The sequence below is a fragment of the Arvicanthis niloticus genome, chromosome 6, assembly GCF_011762505.2.
Source record: "Arvicanthis niloticus isolate mArvNil1 chromosome 6, mArvNil1.pat.X, whole genome shotgun sequence".
NCBI lineage: Eukaryota > Metazoa > Chordata > Mammalia > Rodentia > Muridae > Arvicanthis > Arvicanthis niloticus.
The window spans coordinates 69,445,910-69,458,809 of record NC_047663.1 but is presented as its reverse complement, the minus strand read 5'-3'; the positions used below and the strand labels follow the sequence as shown (position 1 = coordinate 69,458,809).

General features: G+C 53.3%; 1 protein-coding gene across 1 annotated transcript; it reads right to left on the bottom strand.

The window, feature by feature from the left end:
* Positions 1-5,159: 5,159 nt before the first annotated feature.
* N4bp3 (NEDD4 binding protein 3) lies at positions 5,160-12,857 on the bottom strand. Its single transcript, XM_034505129.2, has 5 exons — positions 12,692-12,857; positions 7,862-8,209; positions 7,109-7,621; positions 6,220-6,474; positions 5,160-6,096 (listed from the first exon to the last, which is right to left on the bottom strand). Exons 2-5 carry the CDS (start codon positions 8,177-8,179, stop codon positions 5,569-5,571), a joined length of 1,614 nt encoding a protein of 537 aa, XP_034361020.1. The 5' UTR covers positions 8,180-8,209; positions 12,692-12,857; the 3' UTR covers positions 5,160-5,568.
* Positions 12,858-12,900: the final 43 nt, after the last annotated feature.

Sequence of the window (12,900 nt, the reverse complement as noted above, 5' to 3'; positions counted from 1 at the left end):
GCTTTCTCTGTGTAGCCCTGGCTGTCCTGCAACTCATTCTATAGACCAGGCTGGCCTCGAATTCAAAAAACCGGCCTGCCTCTGCCTCCCCAACCGCTTGGCTCAGGCAGCTTTTTTCCTGCTGGTTTCCCTACAGACATTTATGCTGTCCTCCTCGTTCCGCCTCCTCCACCTTGCACAATCTAGCTTTGTTTTCTTTACAGCCTTGGCTTGAAATCATGTGTTTATGTGTTGATTTTGTTTTCTTGCCCCTATCTCCGCCTCCCCAACTTTTAGAATAAAAGCTCCATTGGGCTCAGGACTTTGTCCTCATCGCTACTGGAACATAGTGAGCACAGAGATGTTGGGAGCTGACCAACATTCTCTGCTTAATAAAAGAGGAAGCTGTGGCTCACAACCTGCTGAAACACAGCAGGGAAGAGGGAGGCGCAAAGAGGGAAGCTAGCCCGCGGGGGCATCGTGACCCCAGCATCCTGGAGATGCCTGGCGGTGTCTCAGAGCTTGGGTGGTCCCAGCCCCACGCGGAAGTCGCGGGGGCGAGGAGTTGAATGAGCTCTGCTTAGGGCGAAAAGCCAGAGCTGAAGAACCCGAGCCCCAGCCGGCAGGACCTCACAAGCTTTCTAGAAAGCCCCAGGCTTTCCCACTTCCTCTCCCAGGATGCCTCACCATCAAGCAGGGTGTGAACAAAGCCGGCTTCTACCAGAACCTGGAGCGGCTCACATTTAGGCTTTTGAACCTTTGTCACGACGTCGTAGGCCTTGCGTTCTGAATTATTCTGCACTTTTCCTGTGCACGAGTTTTCCTATTCGCTCGATTCTGTTGCTCTTCCCTCGTTCAGACTGGACTTTTGGTTTTTGTTGGAGGATATTGCTTCAAAGTGGAATGACCAAAAGCTGTTTCTTTATTTCTTTTGGGCCAGTTTCCTAGGATTTTTTTTTTTTTTTTTCTAATTCAAAAAGAAGAGTAAAACGAAGCTAGGGAGATACTTCAGTTGGTAGTGTCATGCAAGCGTCAGGACCTGAGTTCAATCCCTGCCCCGCCCATTAAAAAAAAAAAAAACCTTCCTGTAATGCAAGCCCTGGGGAGGCAGACAGCAGGTCCCTGGGTCTTGATAGCTAGTGAGCATATAGCTGAATTAGTGAGCCACACATTCAGTGAGAGCCCCTCTTCCAAAAAAGGTGGAGAGCCATTTAAGAATATACACAGTGTTGACCTTTGACTTCTACACACAAACAGGAAAAACTCTGATGTCTATTTTATTTAACAAAATAGTGCAATTTGTGGCTTATTTTGCCCCGTATTCAGAAATCAAGCCAAACAGCTTTGGTTAAATTGTGTTCCTTCCATAGGCTTTCCCTTTATTCTGTATGATTTTTGCAAAAATATGATTTATTTCTGGATTTCCACATAATTGTACTACACTATTTTCCTATTGTTTTTCTTGTTTTGCAATGTGCAAAGTGATATACAAAAGAGCTGTGATTAAATACTCCCTCACTTGAGAAAAAAAAAAAAAGGGAACAAAAAAGCCTTACAAAGTGTTTTGAGAAAGTAGACTGGGGGCTATAAATGATGCACAGTTACATTCAGGCGAAGCACACATATAAAAATAAAATCTTGTTAAAAAGTGAAAATGTGAGGTGGGCAGAATGGACCATTAGGAGCTAAGCACCCAGTGACAGACAAGGCAGCTCCTGAAGCATCACCATGTGGCCTGCATCCTCCCTGGAGGAACGTCCCCTCATGATCAGAATCTCCTTGTCTCAGAGAGGTTCCTCCTTTTCTTTTTGTTCTCCTGACTTGTCTCCACCATGGAGGCCTCTGTTGATCCCACTGCACTGTATTTAAGATCGTCTGGGTTATCAGTCCTGTTTAAAACTGTGTATTTTATGTGTGTAGGTGCTTTCTCTGCACATAAGTCTGTACCTGTGGAGGCCAGAAGAGGGCCATTGTATCCCCTGGGCTTGGAGTTACAGGTGATTGTTAGCCATTCTGTAAGTGTTGGGTATAGAACTGGAGCCTCTGGAAGAGTAGTCAGGGTTCTTCTGCTGAGCCATTTCTCCAGACCTGTGTCCTCTGCATCCCCTGCCTGGCTCTGCTGTCTAGAACAGAATTCGCCAGAATACACTATCTTCCTTACCTGTGAACTGTATTTGACCCATGGCCTCAATAGTGACTAAGTGCTAGAGCCTTGAATGTGTCACTGACCTAGAACTAGTGCCCATGAATGGCTCAGCATCAAACCATTCCCCAGGCCCTCACCTTAAAGTCATTCATCCTAGACAGTGGAGGAGTCTGGTCAACCTTGCTTCCATATCTACCTTTCTCACCCCTACCTTCAGGGGTTGGAGCCAGAGCAGTCTGAAGCAAAATGGAGGTCACAATCCAGCGTTGACAATATTCACAGCCCAATGGAGTCAGGCAAGCCAAGAGTTAGAGCACTGTAGAAATACCCAGGGGAGACAGTAGTGAAGGGGCTCTGCAAAGTTTCCTTTGAGAAGCAACACCTAAGTGCTGGCTATCTCTATGTGGTACCATGAAATCAGGGCTCCACTAAGGGAGCCCAAGCTACCTCCCCTGTTAAGCGCAGGACCTACTCAGGCCCCCTCTTCTTTCATTCCCCAAAGGCTCCAGAAATTACAATCTCCTCCTCCTGTCAACTTTGGTTTGGGCCAAGACAGCCCACGGCTGTCTGACCAGAGAGCCAAGAGCTGCTGCCATGATCATTGAAGTCGGAAGGTCCTGGAAAGCTCCTGGCATTAAGTGACAGGCTAAGAGAAGAAACATTGGGTGAACAAGAGGGATCTGAGGCACAGAGCTGGGAACAATGTGAGATGCTCACTAGATTTCCACATAAACTGGCTGGGCCAGGGGTCTTCCAGAGGCAGCAGAGACGGGCTTCTCCAGTAGTTGTGACAGTGACTTCTATGACCAGTTGGCCCCAGAGCCACCCAGCCTGCTTGGGGACCAGGGAACTGGTTTGCCAAGGAAGGATGAGCTAACGAGAGATCTGGTTCTGGGCAGCCCTCCCCCTCTACATCTGGGCCTGGCCTTGGTTTCTGGCACCACTGCCAAGTTTTGGTACCGCCCACCCACCCCCGCTGGCTCTACTGGCCAACCCAGGTCGTAATTGCTGGGTGGGGTACTACACTGTGGAGTGGGTACACCAGAAGGTGGGCACATGGGCACCTGGCCTGACTGGCTTCTGGCCCTGCTGAGGAAGTAACTCAGACTTTAGGCTAACAATTGACTTATTAGGGGAGACCTCCTCAGGACCTACTAGCCCAGAGACTTGTGTTTGCAGAGACCTATAACGTGGAAGTGGATATCATGATCTGTGGGGATCAGTTTGTCTAACCCCAACTTCTGGTGGGAACCAGAGTTCAGGTGTGGGTCTATGTGTCTCAGCTACTCCCTGAAGACTATCTGGGATGCAGGGTCTACCTAGTGTGACCACTGTAAAGGGCTGAAACAGTCAGGAAGAAATAGAAGGGAGAGCATCAGGAAGTGTTCCTGGCTTCTGCCCAGGAGCTGGTTTTTAGGGCCAAGGCCCCAAACACACCCCCTTGGACACACCTACCACCCCTAAGCACATCTACACACACCTGCCAATCACAGATCATAAACACAGCATCTTCACACCAGACAACTCACACACCCAATCCTCCACCCTAAAAAAGGTGGGGCCCATCCGTCAGATCAGGTGTCACAGGCCACAGCTGGTCATCTAAACCAGGCACCTACTTGCTGAACCTCAGAGGCCTCACAGGCATGGACCGAGATCAAGAGATCTGTGACAGTTCTGAAAGGATTCTTAAATGGTTACAAGGACGATACTGGAGGCAAATAAATAGCTGTGTGCAGTTGGGCAGGTGGGTCTCTGTGAGTTCAAGGTCACCATGGTCTGTATGTTAAATTCCAGGACAAGAGCAACATAGAGAGATCTCGTCTCAAAAATCAAAATAAGAAAAATATGGCATTTACCCACCATCCCCTCAGAGGTGGGAAGCACTCTGAAATTGCCTTGTGTCCCCAAGACCACAAGTGCCTAACATAAAACCAGGCAGACAATAAGTCTGTAGTAGCTAAGTAGCTAGCTATTTCTATCACAGTCTGTAACAAGTGGTTTCTCTCAAGTGGAAGGGAGCCCAAGTGGGGTACGGGCCTATAATCCCAGCATTTAGGCGGCAGAGGCAGGGGGATTTTGAGTCCAAGGCCAGACTGGGCTATACTGGGAGACCCTGTCTAACACAAGGAAAAGGAAAGGCGGCAAGCTAAGGTGTAACACAGGTCTCTAACTCCAACAGGTGAGCAGCAGAGTCCTTACAGGTCAGTCTGGGCTACACAATGAGATCCATCCTAGTCTGGTCTACAGGTCTATACAGCAAAACCCTGACTCCAAAAAAAATTACAAAAGGCAGGTAAGGTAGGTGGTAGGCAAAGAGGAAGTATCAGCTAACCCAAGGGGAACAAAGCCCAGAGGATACACGCCACCGCTAAGGGAGGGGTGTCTGAGGGCTTCAGGGACCTGGGATCAGCTTTAGCTGGAAGCAGAGATTTAAAAGGTCAGCTCTGAGGCCAGGTACAGAATGAGGGACTCTTTCCGCAGACCTTTCAAGAGCACAAAGCAGATCTAATGCAAAATAAAATACCCCACAGGCCTCTACTGCTTCTGGAAATGACATAGTTCCTGCACCTGCCTCTGGCCCCCACATCATGGAGGGAGGAGCACACCACAGCTGGAGGTAACAGAGCCCACGGGAGCTTTTACGTGTCACAGAGGAAGCTGTCTTGAGCTAGCTCCAAACCCAGCAGCTGCCTGGGCACCCAGGGTCCAGACATCCCACCAGAAAAACACTTCATGTTCTGTAAATGCCTGTCGACCAATCCTCTGGTTTCTCTGGTATTGTTTCTTCTCAAACATCCGATGGTGTTGAAGAAAGCGCTTGCAGCCCACACACAGTAGCTAAGGCCTATGGGGTATGGAAGGAATAACATTCTTCCATTTTCCAACACATCAGACCAGCGACTGCAACCGGGTATATTCTTTCCACTATTGGGACCACAGAAGGAAGTACAGCCTAGGTCCAAGGCCTGGAACACTGACCATCCAGGAGCCTCTGGACTCAGGCCAAGGACAATCTTATCAACTAGGCCTCCTCATAGAAAATGTGCTTTTTATTCTGGAGGAGACCAATCTTCCCACCCATGGCTCCTTTCATGGAGGAAGATCTCAGGCCAGGTCACCTGCCACCCTCCTTCTCTCCCACCCTTCTGCATCTTGGGGCTGAAGCTTGGACGGTTCCAACCTACTTTACTGGGCCACACCCTCTGCTAGAAGCAGGGCTAGGCCCTCCCTGGGTGTGGTTCTCTGCTAGCAAGACTTTGCCACAGCTTCTGGAGCAGGCACCCCATCCATCCCATTGCCCGCTGGAGCCCTCCACTGGGTGGGCCTTCCATCCCTAAACTGGCCTCTACAGATTCTGCCCCAGACCAGTGCAAGGGAGGAGCCTGCCGTCTCAGGGTATCTACTGACAGTATGCCTGCTGTCAGCACACTTGGCTAGCCTCAGATCTTGGAGGACTCCAGCCGGGGACTCCAGGATGTAGGGGGCTCCCGCAGCACCCGCAGCTCATGTTCCAGTGCCTGGTTGCGGCGGTACATGTCCATGTAGCTCCCTTGGATTTCTCGCTGGTAGCGCAGCACCCTCTCCTTTTCCTCCTGCCAAGTCTGCCTCTCCTGCTCGAAGCGCAGAGCCTGCTCCTGGCCACGAAGCCGCTCTTGCAGCAGCTCTGCCCTCAGCTGCTCGGCCCCTTCTCTGGCTTCATTGCCTCCTGCCTCCCCCAGAAGTCCTCTGCTCTTGCAGTCATCGGTTTCACAGCTGCCTGGGGCTTCCTCCCGAGGTGCCTGCTCTTGCAGGCTGCGCACTGCCTCCCGCAGTCGGGCTAGCTCAGCGTCCTGAGCCTGGGCTTGTGCCCGGCTGCCCCGAAGTTGCGTCTTCAGACTGAAGATCTCTGCCAGCTTCTGTGCCAGCTCCGCCTGGGCTTCCCGAAGCTGTTGTTTCAACAGACTAATCTCTGCAGTCTTCTGGCACACCTGGGGAGAAGGGACAACCAGTGAGCAAGGGCCAAACACTGTATGATACTGGGGGCCGGCTGCTTTACGGAACAGAGTATGGGACCAGGACAATGAGACAGAAGGTGATGCCTTCTGTCCTACCTCCCATCGGGCTTCTTCCTCTGGCCGGGCATTGGGGTCAGCCTCCATGGGGGGACCAGAGGTCCGAGGATCTGGGGCCAGGCCCTGCTGAGCCCGCAGCTCCTTGCGCAGGCGCCGCTGCTCCTGTTGAGCCATAAACAGCTGCAGCTGGAGGTTGCGCTCGCTGCGCTCAGCTTTCTGGGCCACCTCATGAAGACGGTCCACGTACAGACGCTTCAGCTCAGACAACCACAACCGCTGGCGCTCCTCTAGCACCTGCAGAGGGGAACAGGAACTGGTTAGCAGTGGGTACAGTCTTGCTCAGATTTCCAGACCTGGCCTTCCCAATAACAATGTTCCTCTGTGCCCATAGCCTGCCACCATTAATGTCTTATGCACAGGCCACAGAACCCAGAGTCCTGACCACATGTGCTTCATACCCAAAGAGGCTCTCCACAGTGTTACTAATACATACAACTCACAGAAACAGTCCCCCTCCTTCCTACACAATTCCCAGGCAGGACCTGGGACATGGAATCCCTCCATGTAGTTGAAGAGGAGCTAAGGTGAGCTGTCTCTTTCTTTTCAGTGGTGAGATTCGAACTTAGGGCCTCACATAGGCTAGGCAAGTACTCTACCATTGAGTTATACTGCCAGTTTACAGGTGGTTTTTGTTTGTTTGTTTGATGTTTTCTCTCTTTGAGCACATGGGAGAAAGGATCCCATCAGAGGCTTAACCTCTGGTCTCATTCTCTGCTGTCTTGACCACACAACCGGCCCCCAATATCATCGTATGCTTAGACCTTGCTCATGGTTTGTCCCTACCTCAAGTTATGCCAGATGTCGGAGATTAATCTGGTCCACCTACCAATGCAAGGGACAGACCACTCCAGGGCAGGGGCTCCCTCACCTGAGTGAAGGGGTTGGAAACATCCTGGTCACCGAGGTCCCTCTTGAGTTCCTCACAGGTGTCAGGCAACACGGTGACCTCCTCAGTAGTGGGGCAGGAGAACTCATAGGGGGGAGGTGGCTCAGGCAGGCAGCTCAGTACTGCCAGAGGTCCAGACTCCTTGGGGCTCCTTGGAGCACGATCCAGGGAGCCTCCAAGGTGATTAATGTGGCCCAAGGAGGAGCTGAAAGGGCTGGGGCCAGTACCTGGACTGCGGCCAAAACTACCCCCACTGGAAGAGTCCGATAGACTGGGCTCAGGGCCACCTTCATCTAGGCTGAGAGCATGAAGCAACTGTGCACGGGCCTGACTGGCCCGAGGCCCGGGACTCAGGGGTGGGTGACAGGCCAGAGTGTGCAGGCTGCCGTTGCTTCGCCACAACTTCTGGCCCTTGTGGGCTGCCAGGCTCTGCATGGACAAGAAGCCTTTCCCAGAGCCCACAGGAGGCTTGAACACAGAAGGACGGATTCGGCACTGTCAGGAAGAGAGTGTAGGTGTGAGCAAGGTTAGCCACTTTTGTCTGCCTACCTCATATTCCCAAAGGGAATCCCCTCTGAGAATACAGGGCACGTATCACAGGGAGGCAGTGGTCAAGCTTCAGACTTCTCACACCTCGGTCTGCCCTATCCCTATCCCATGGTCAGGGCCTCCCAGATGACCTCCCCAGCATCACAGTCTCTCAAGTGGGCCCAATCCTCTGTAATGCAGATGCACCTTGTCAAAGCGACCCCGCTCAGGTAGGGAAGTCTTGCTGAAGTCTCCAGCCCGAGGATGCTCCCGGTAGTAGAGGGTGGCATAGTCCGGCTCATTCCGAGGGGCTCGCTTGGTGGTCTTGCCATCCTTCTTGGGGAGATGCAGGTAGCTGAAGAACTCTCGTTGGCCCAAGCCTTTCCGGAGCAGCCCATCCGGCTGCCGGGAGCCCCGGGAGCCAGCCAGTGCAGCCCGAAGTTCTTCAGGGGAAAAGTCCTGCCGTTCCAACAGGCTGCCTACGCTGCCCATGGCAATGCCAGCAGGGCCTGAGGTTGTGGCCATGAAGGTTCAACAGGGCACAAGCAGCTGATTCTGGGAAATCAGAAGGATCCATTAGTGACAGATGGACACTCAGTACCCAAGTTCCCAGATACACTAAAACTAGACACTTGCCATCTGTAAGCTCCTCGCTCTGCCCAGGCCCATCAGAAGCAGATTATGTGTGAACAGAATGGGATTCACAGGATGGCAAGAAGAGGGTACATTGACTACTGCGTCAGACTAAGTCTAAAGAAAAGGAAATGGGACTTCCACAGGAACATCCAAAGGAACAGCTCCCAGACAGGGGGCTGAATTGGAATGTAGAGGCAAGGCAGGGAGGCGAGGCCCTCAAGTAGCAGGGCTAGGGCCTTCTTCCTAGAAATGAGCCAGCAAAGGGCAGAGGGTGGCTCAGGTTTTGTCTGACCCATGACCTTGCTTATTTCTGACAGGCTCTAAAGCAAATTTGGGGGATGGGGGAGGAGCAAGAACAGTGAACCAGAACGCAGGAGGTCTTTTCTTCTGGCTTCTCTAGGTGGGAAACCCCTCTTCCCTCTAAGGGTCAGAGGTTCCCCAGGGAAACATCTGGAGTGCGTGGAGGTTGGGGGCAGGCGGGATACAGTGGGAGGGATACAAACAGGAAGGGCCCAAGGGGAGGAAGGATGGTGATACACACAGGAAGGGCCTAAGGGGAGGAACAATGGCTTCTGTTTCCGGAACAGGTGTCCAGGTCTAGGCAGTGATGGGAGGCAGAGGGAAGAGAGGCAGCCAGGCTTTATAATGCCACTGTGTTCTGTTGTTAGGTACCACCAGCCAGGTTCATAGAACCTGGGCTGGAAGCTGGCAGCTTGTGACCTTAACCATGCCTAACTTGTGTGAGCTGTGCCTACTTCAGGAGCAGAAAAGCTACAATAGTCAGCATTTATCATGTAGAGATGCCGAGAGCAGGGGGTGAGATATGTGACCAGGCATGTAGTCCAGGTCTGGCCTGGAGCCACAGTCAACACAGAACACAAGGTTGAGCTTAACCACACACTCCAGCTCCGTACCAAGGGACCAGACTTCTGAACAGTCTCCCACATGTTCTGGGGCCCAACTCTCAGGAGACTGGTGTGTGTGCCACACCCACTGCCCAGCATGCAGTAGGTGCAAACAACTGGCAGTGAATGGCACCTTTTCTGCTTCCCATCCACCCACATACAGCTGCTCCCAGTGCCAGGCAGATGTCTGGCAGGCAGGCTGCTGCATCTGGGAATACCCACCACCACCCACCCAATATGCTTCCGGGACACCCACTCCCACCCCAAACAATGGTGGTTAGGAGGCTCCATCCTCAACCGTTTCCAGGTTTTGTGTTTGTGAAAGACAAAGCATTCTCTGCGAGAGGGAGGGAAGGCAGCCTGGTCCCCACCCCCACTCCACAGCAAACTCTACCCTAGGCAATAAATAACTGTAGTGGCCCACTCCTGAGTAACACACCACTCAAGGTGGGGTGCAAGTCTGAGTTTGGACACCCAGCCCAGCCCCATATGAACAGTGAGACCCTTCTAGGGATATCACAAGCTATGTAAATACAAGAGATTTCAGGTTAAGGGACTACTGTAGCTGGGGCTCTTACAGTCACATGGCACTTTGCAGGAGTCTCAAGGAGACTATGACTTCAGTATCCCTCCTTTTCAAACTTAATTCATTTATTTATCTTGGTTATTTGAGGCGGAATGCTGGAATTAAAGGCATATGCCGCCACCCCTAGGTCAGTATTCTTTTATAAAGGAGACTCAAAAAGATGGAATGACCTGCCTAAGTCACAGAACTGGTCAGGATGAGGACTCATGGGGTCACCAGGGCTGCCAAGTGCCTTGCAGAACTCAGGATGTCACCCACAATCAAAAGAATTAGACCTGGGTCACCTTATCTCTCTGTTCAACATGGCCTTGCCTTAACAAGCCCACCCAGCTAGAGAGACATCATTGTACGTGGAATATTCTGTTGCTCCTAAAAAGAATGGAGATCTTGTCTCCAGCCATCTCTCTGTCCTCCTCCCCAGTTACCTCTGTCAGGATAACTGACAAAGAGGAAACGGGGGGAGAACCAGCTTTGTGAGCTGTTCAGTCCTGTGTGCCTGCTGGGGACAGAGCCAGATATACCCATCTCACCCCAAACACACAGACCCTCGCTTTCCTCTGTGCAGACAGACGCTTGTAGTCTCATGAGAAACAACTGACACTACGTGGTACCCACTAAAGGGTCTCAGGTCTCGGGGATGAACCAGTGTAGCCATGAGCCAAACTGTGCAAATGGCCAAATGGCTTCAGACAGAGAACAGTGTGGAGGTATAGGTCCCATAGACAGATATATGTTACGAGGCCAGAGTGAGGACAGTCCTGTCCAACAGCAGACAATACGGCTGATACAAGGTCACCCACCATCCACCCACCTAGACCAGGTCTCACGTAGCACTTGTCTGCCCCACCTGCTGGGCTGAGGCCACCCCAGGTCTCAGTCTGGAGACAAACCCTTTTCCTAGAGCCCAACCTACCTCTGCCCCTCCCCCCCCACACACACATTCCTCCCTTCCCGTTGCTTAGGAGCCTCGGGATCGCCTGCCCGGGCCAGGGCAGCTGTGCAGGCTCTTTGGCCTGTGATTTGGTGGGGGGTGGAGGAGAGAGCTAGCAAGAGCCTTACAACCTCTGGGATACCAGAGCAGAAAGTGGGGGGTTTCCACCAAATGCTAGGACAGTGCTGCCACAGTAGGGTGTTTATCTTAATGCCCAGGGCTCTGTAAGGAGCTGAATATACACTATTACTCAGCCGGCCGCAGCAGTACCCCTTCATTCCTGTGTCCCTCTGCCCCCAGGATTAGCCAGCAGTGCCGAAAGCCTCAAATAGCGGTACACAGTGATACCCAGTGGCACCCCACCACCAGACCCTGGATACATCTTCAAAACACACCCAAGAGGTGAATTTTTTTTTTTTTTCTTCATCAGAGGAAACAGAAGCTCAGGAGGTAAAATGATGCGACCAAGGTCACGTTGAGCAATACGGGAGGAAGTGTCCTGACTCCCCCCAAGGCAGCTTTCACTGCATTTCCTTCAGGTTGGGGCCCCTCATCCTCCATGTGGCCAGGAGTTCCAGTTCAACCTAAACAGCCATTGGTCTCCCCAGAGTGCCCCAGGGGAGGGTCACACCACCTGCTGGGGGGGGAATCAGTCCTTCTGAGGGGTGTGCCTGCAGCTGCCATAGAGGAATGACACTGGAATGTCCCAACTCCAAAAATGGGGACAGCCTGAGAGGCGCTGGGGGTGACTGGCGTACCCTGCCCCCTCAACAGAATTATCCACATTTGCTCTGTGTACAGTGCTTCAGTGTTCCTGAGTCCTCTATTTCATAATGCCACATCGTCTCCGCATTAGTCGGTGGAGCCCCGCATAAAGGACCCTATCTACACCTAGGGAAACTGAGGCTTGAAAGAAGGAATCCCTCGCTGAGGCCCAATCTGGATTCCCACAGTAAAGCCCTCTATACTACACCCAGCTGTCCCAGCTAGGGGTCACCTTCCACTAGCATACTCTGCTGTCTATGTAGCCTGCCCAACCCCCCATGCTTGTTTCTCCCAAGGGCATCTACAGCCAGGCTGAGCGGGATGGAACCTACCCCGCTCCCCTCCCAGGGATCTTTCCTGCCCGCCCTGGGGAAAGAGGTAAGAAGAAGAAATAGTGGAAGTGGCACTGGTTTAGGGACTCTGAGCTCAGGAAACTGCTAGGCGGTGTCGGGAGCTGGCTGGTCGCTTTCATTCACAGTCTTGCACATACACACCCACACGCAGCTAGTCGGCAGAGAAGCCCAGCTTGTGAGAGCCTGGGAGGAGGCTGATCTCCAGGTCCAGGAGGGCCTCCCGCCTCTGCTCCCGCCCAAGGACAACCATGCCCAATCTGTACCTTTGGGTTGGGTATGTCCCAAGCCCCCTTCTTAATACGGTTAAGAGTCCCGGTCCTTACTTTTGTCAAAGGCTAAAGTCAGGACTGAAACAGGGTCCCAGACCTCGGGACGTCCCCTATTCGCAGGTCCCTAGTTGAGGACCAGACGGGGGGGGGGGGGGGAGCTGAGGCAGGAAGAGGGTACCCTGAGGGCGAGGTCAGGTGAACGGTATCCCCGGGAAGACGGCAGAGAAGACAGGTTGGACATCCCGGTGGAACTGCGCCCAGGAAGGCTGTGGAGGAAGCGAGGGATCCCAGAACTACCTACCGGAGGCTCTCGGAGCTACCCAGGGGGCGGGGTGGGGTGCAGGTCTCCCGCCAGCCGTCTGTGGGGCCTGCTTAGAGCTGGTGCAGGGGGCGGAGGCCGAGGTCTGACTCCTGCGCCAAGGGCGCCTGACCCTCCTAGCTGCGGCGCGGGGACCCGGGCGATGCTCCATGGAAAGCGCATTTACAGGTCAGCCTCGTGCGCGGGAGCAGAGGACACCGGGGAGAGCACAGCATCCTGCCACCCCCGCCGGGTGTCCGAGAACGACCTCAGCGACCCGCCCTGCCCACTTACCATGCTGGCGCCGTGGATCACAGGGCGCGCTGCAGTCCCTAGCTCAGTCTCGAACCTTTCTCTCCCAGGCTCTTCGGGCACGCGCGGGAGCTGGACCGGCGGGCAGAGAACGCACTGGGCGACACTCGTCGGCTGGCCCCAGAGACGGAGGGAAAACCCGGCCTGACTCACTCGCGCGGCGCGAGCCCCAGCGCCCAGCCCGGCCCCCG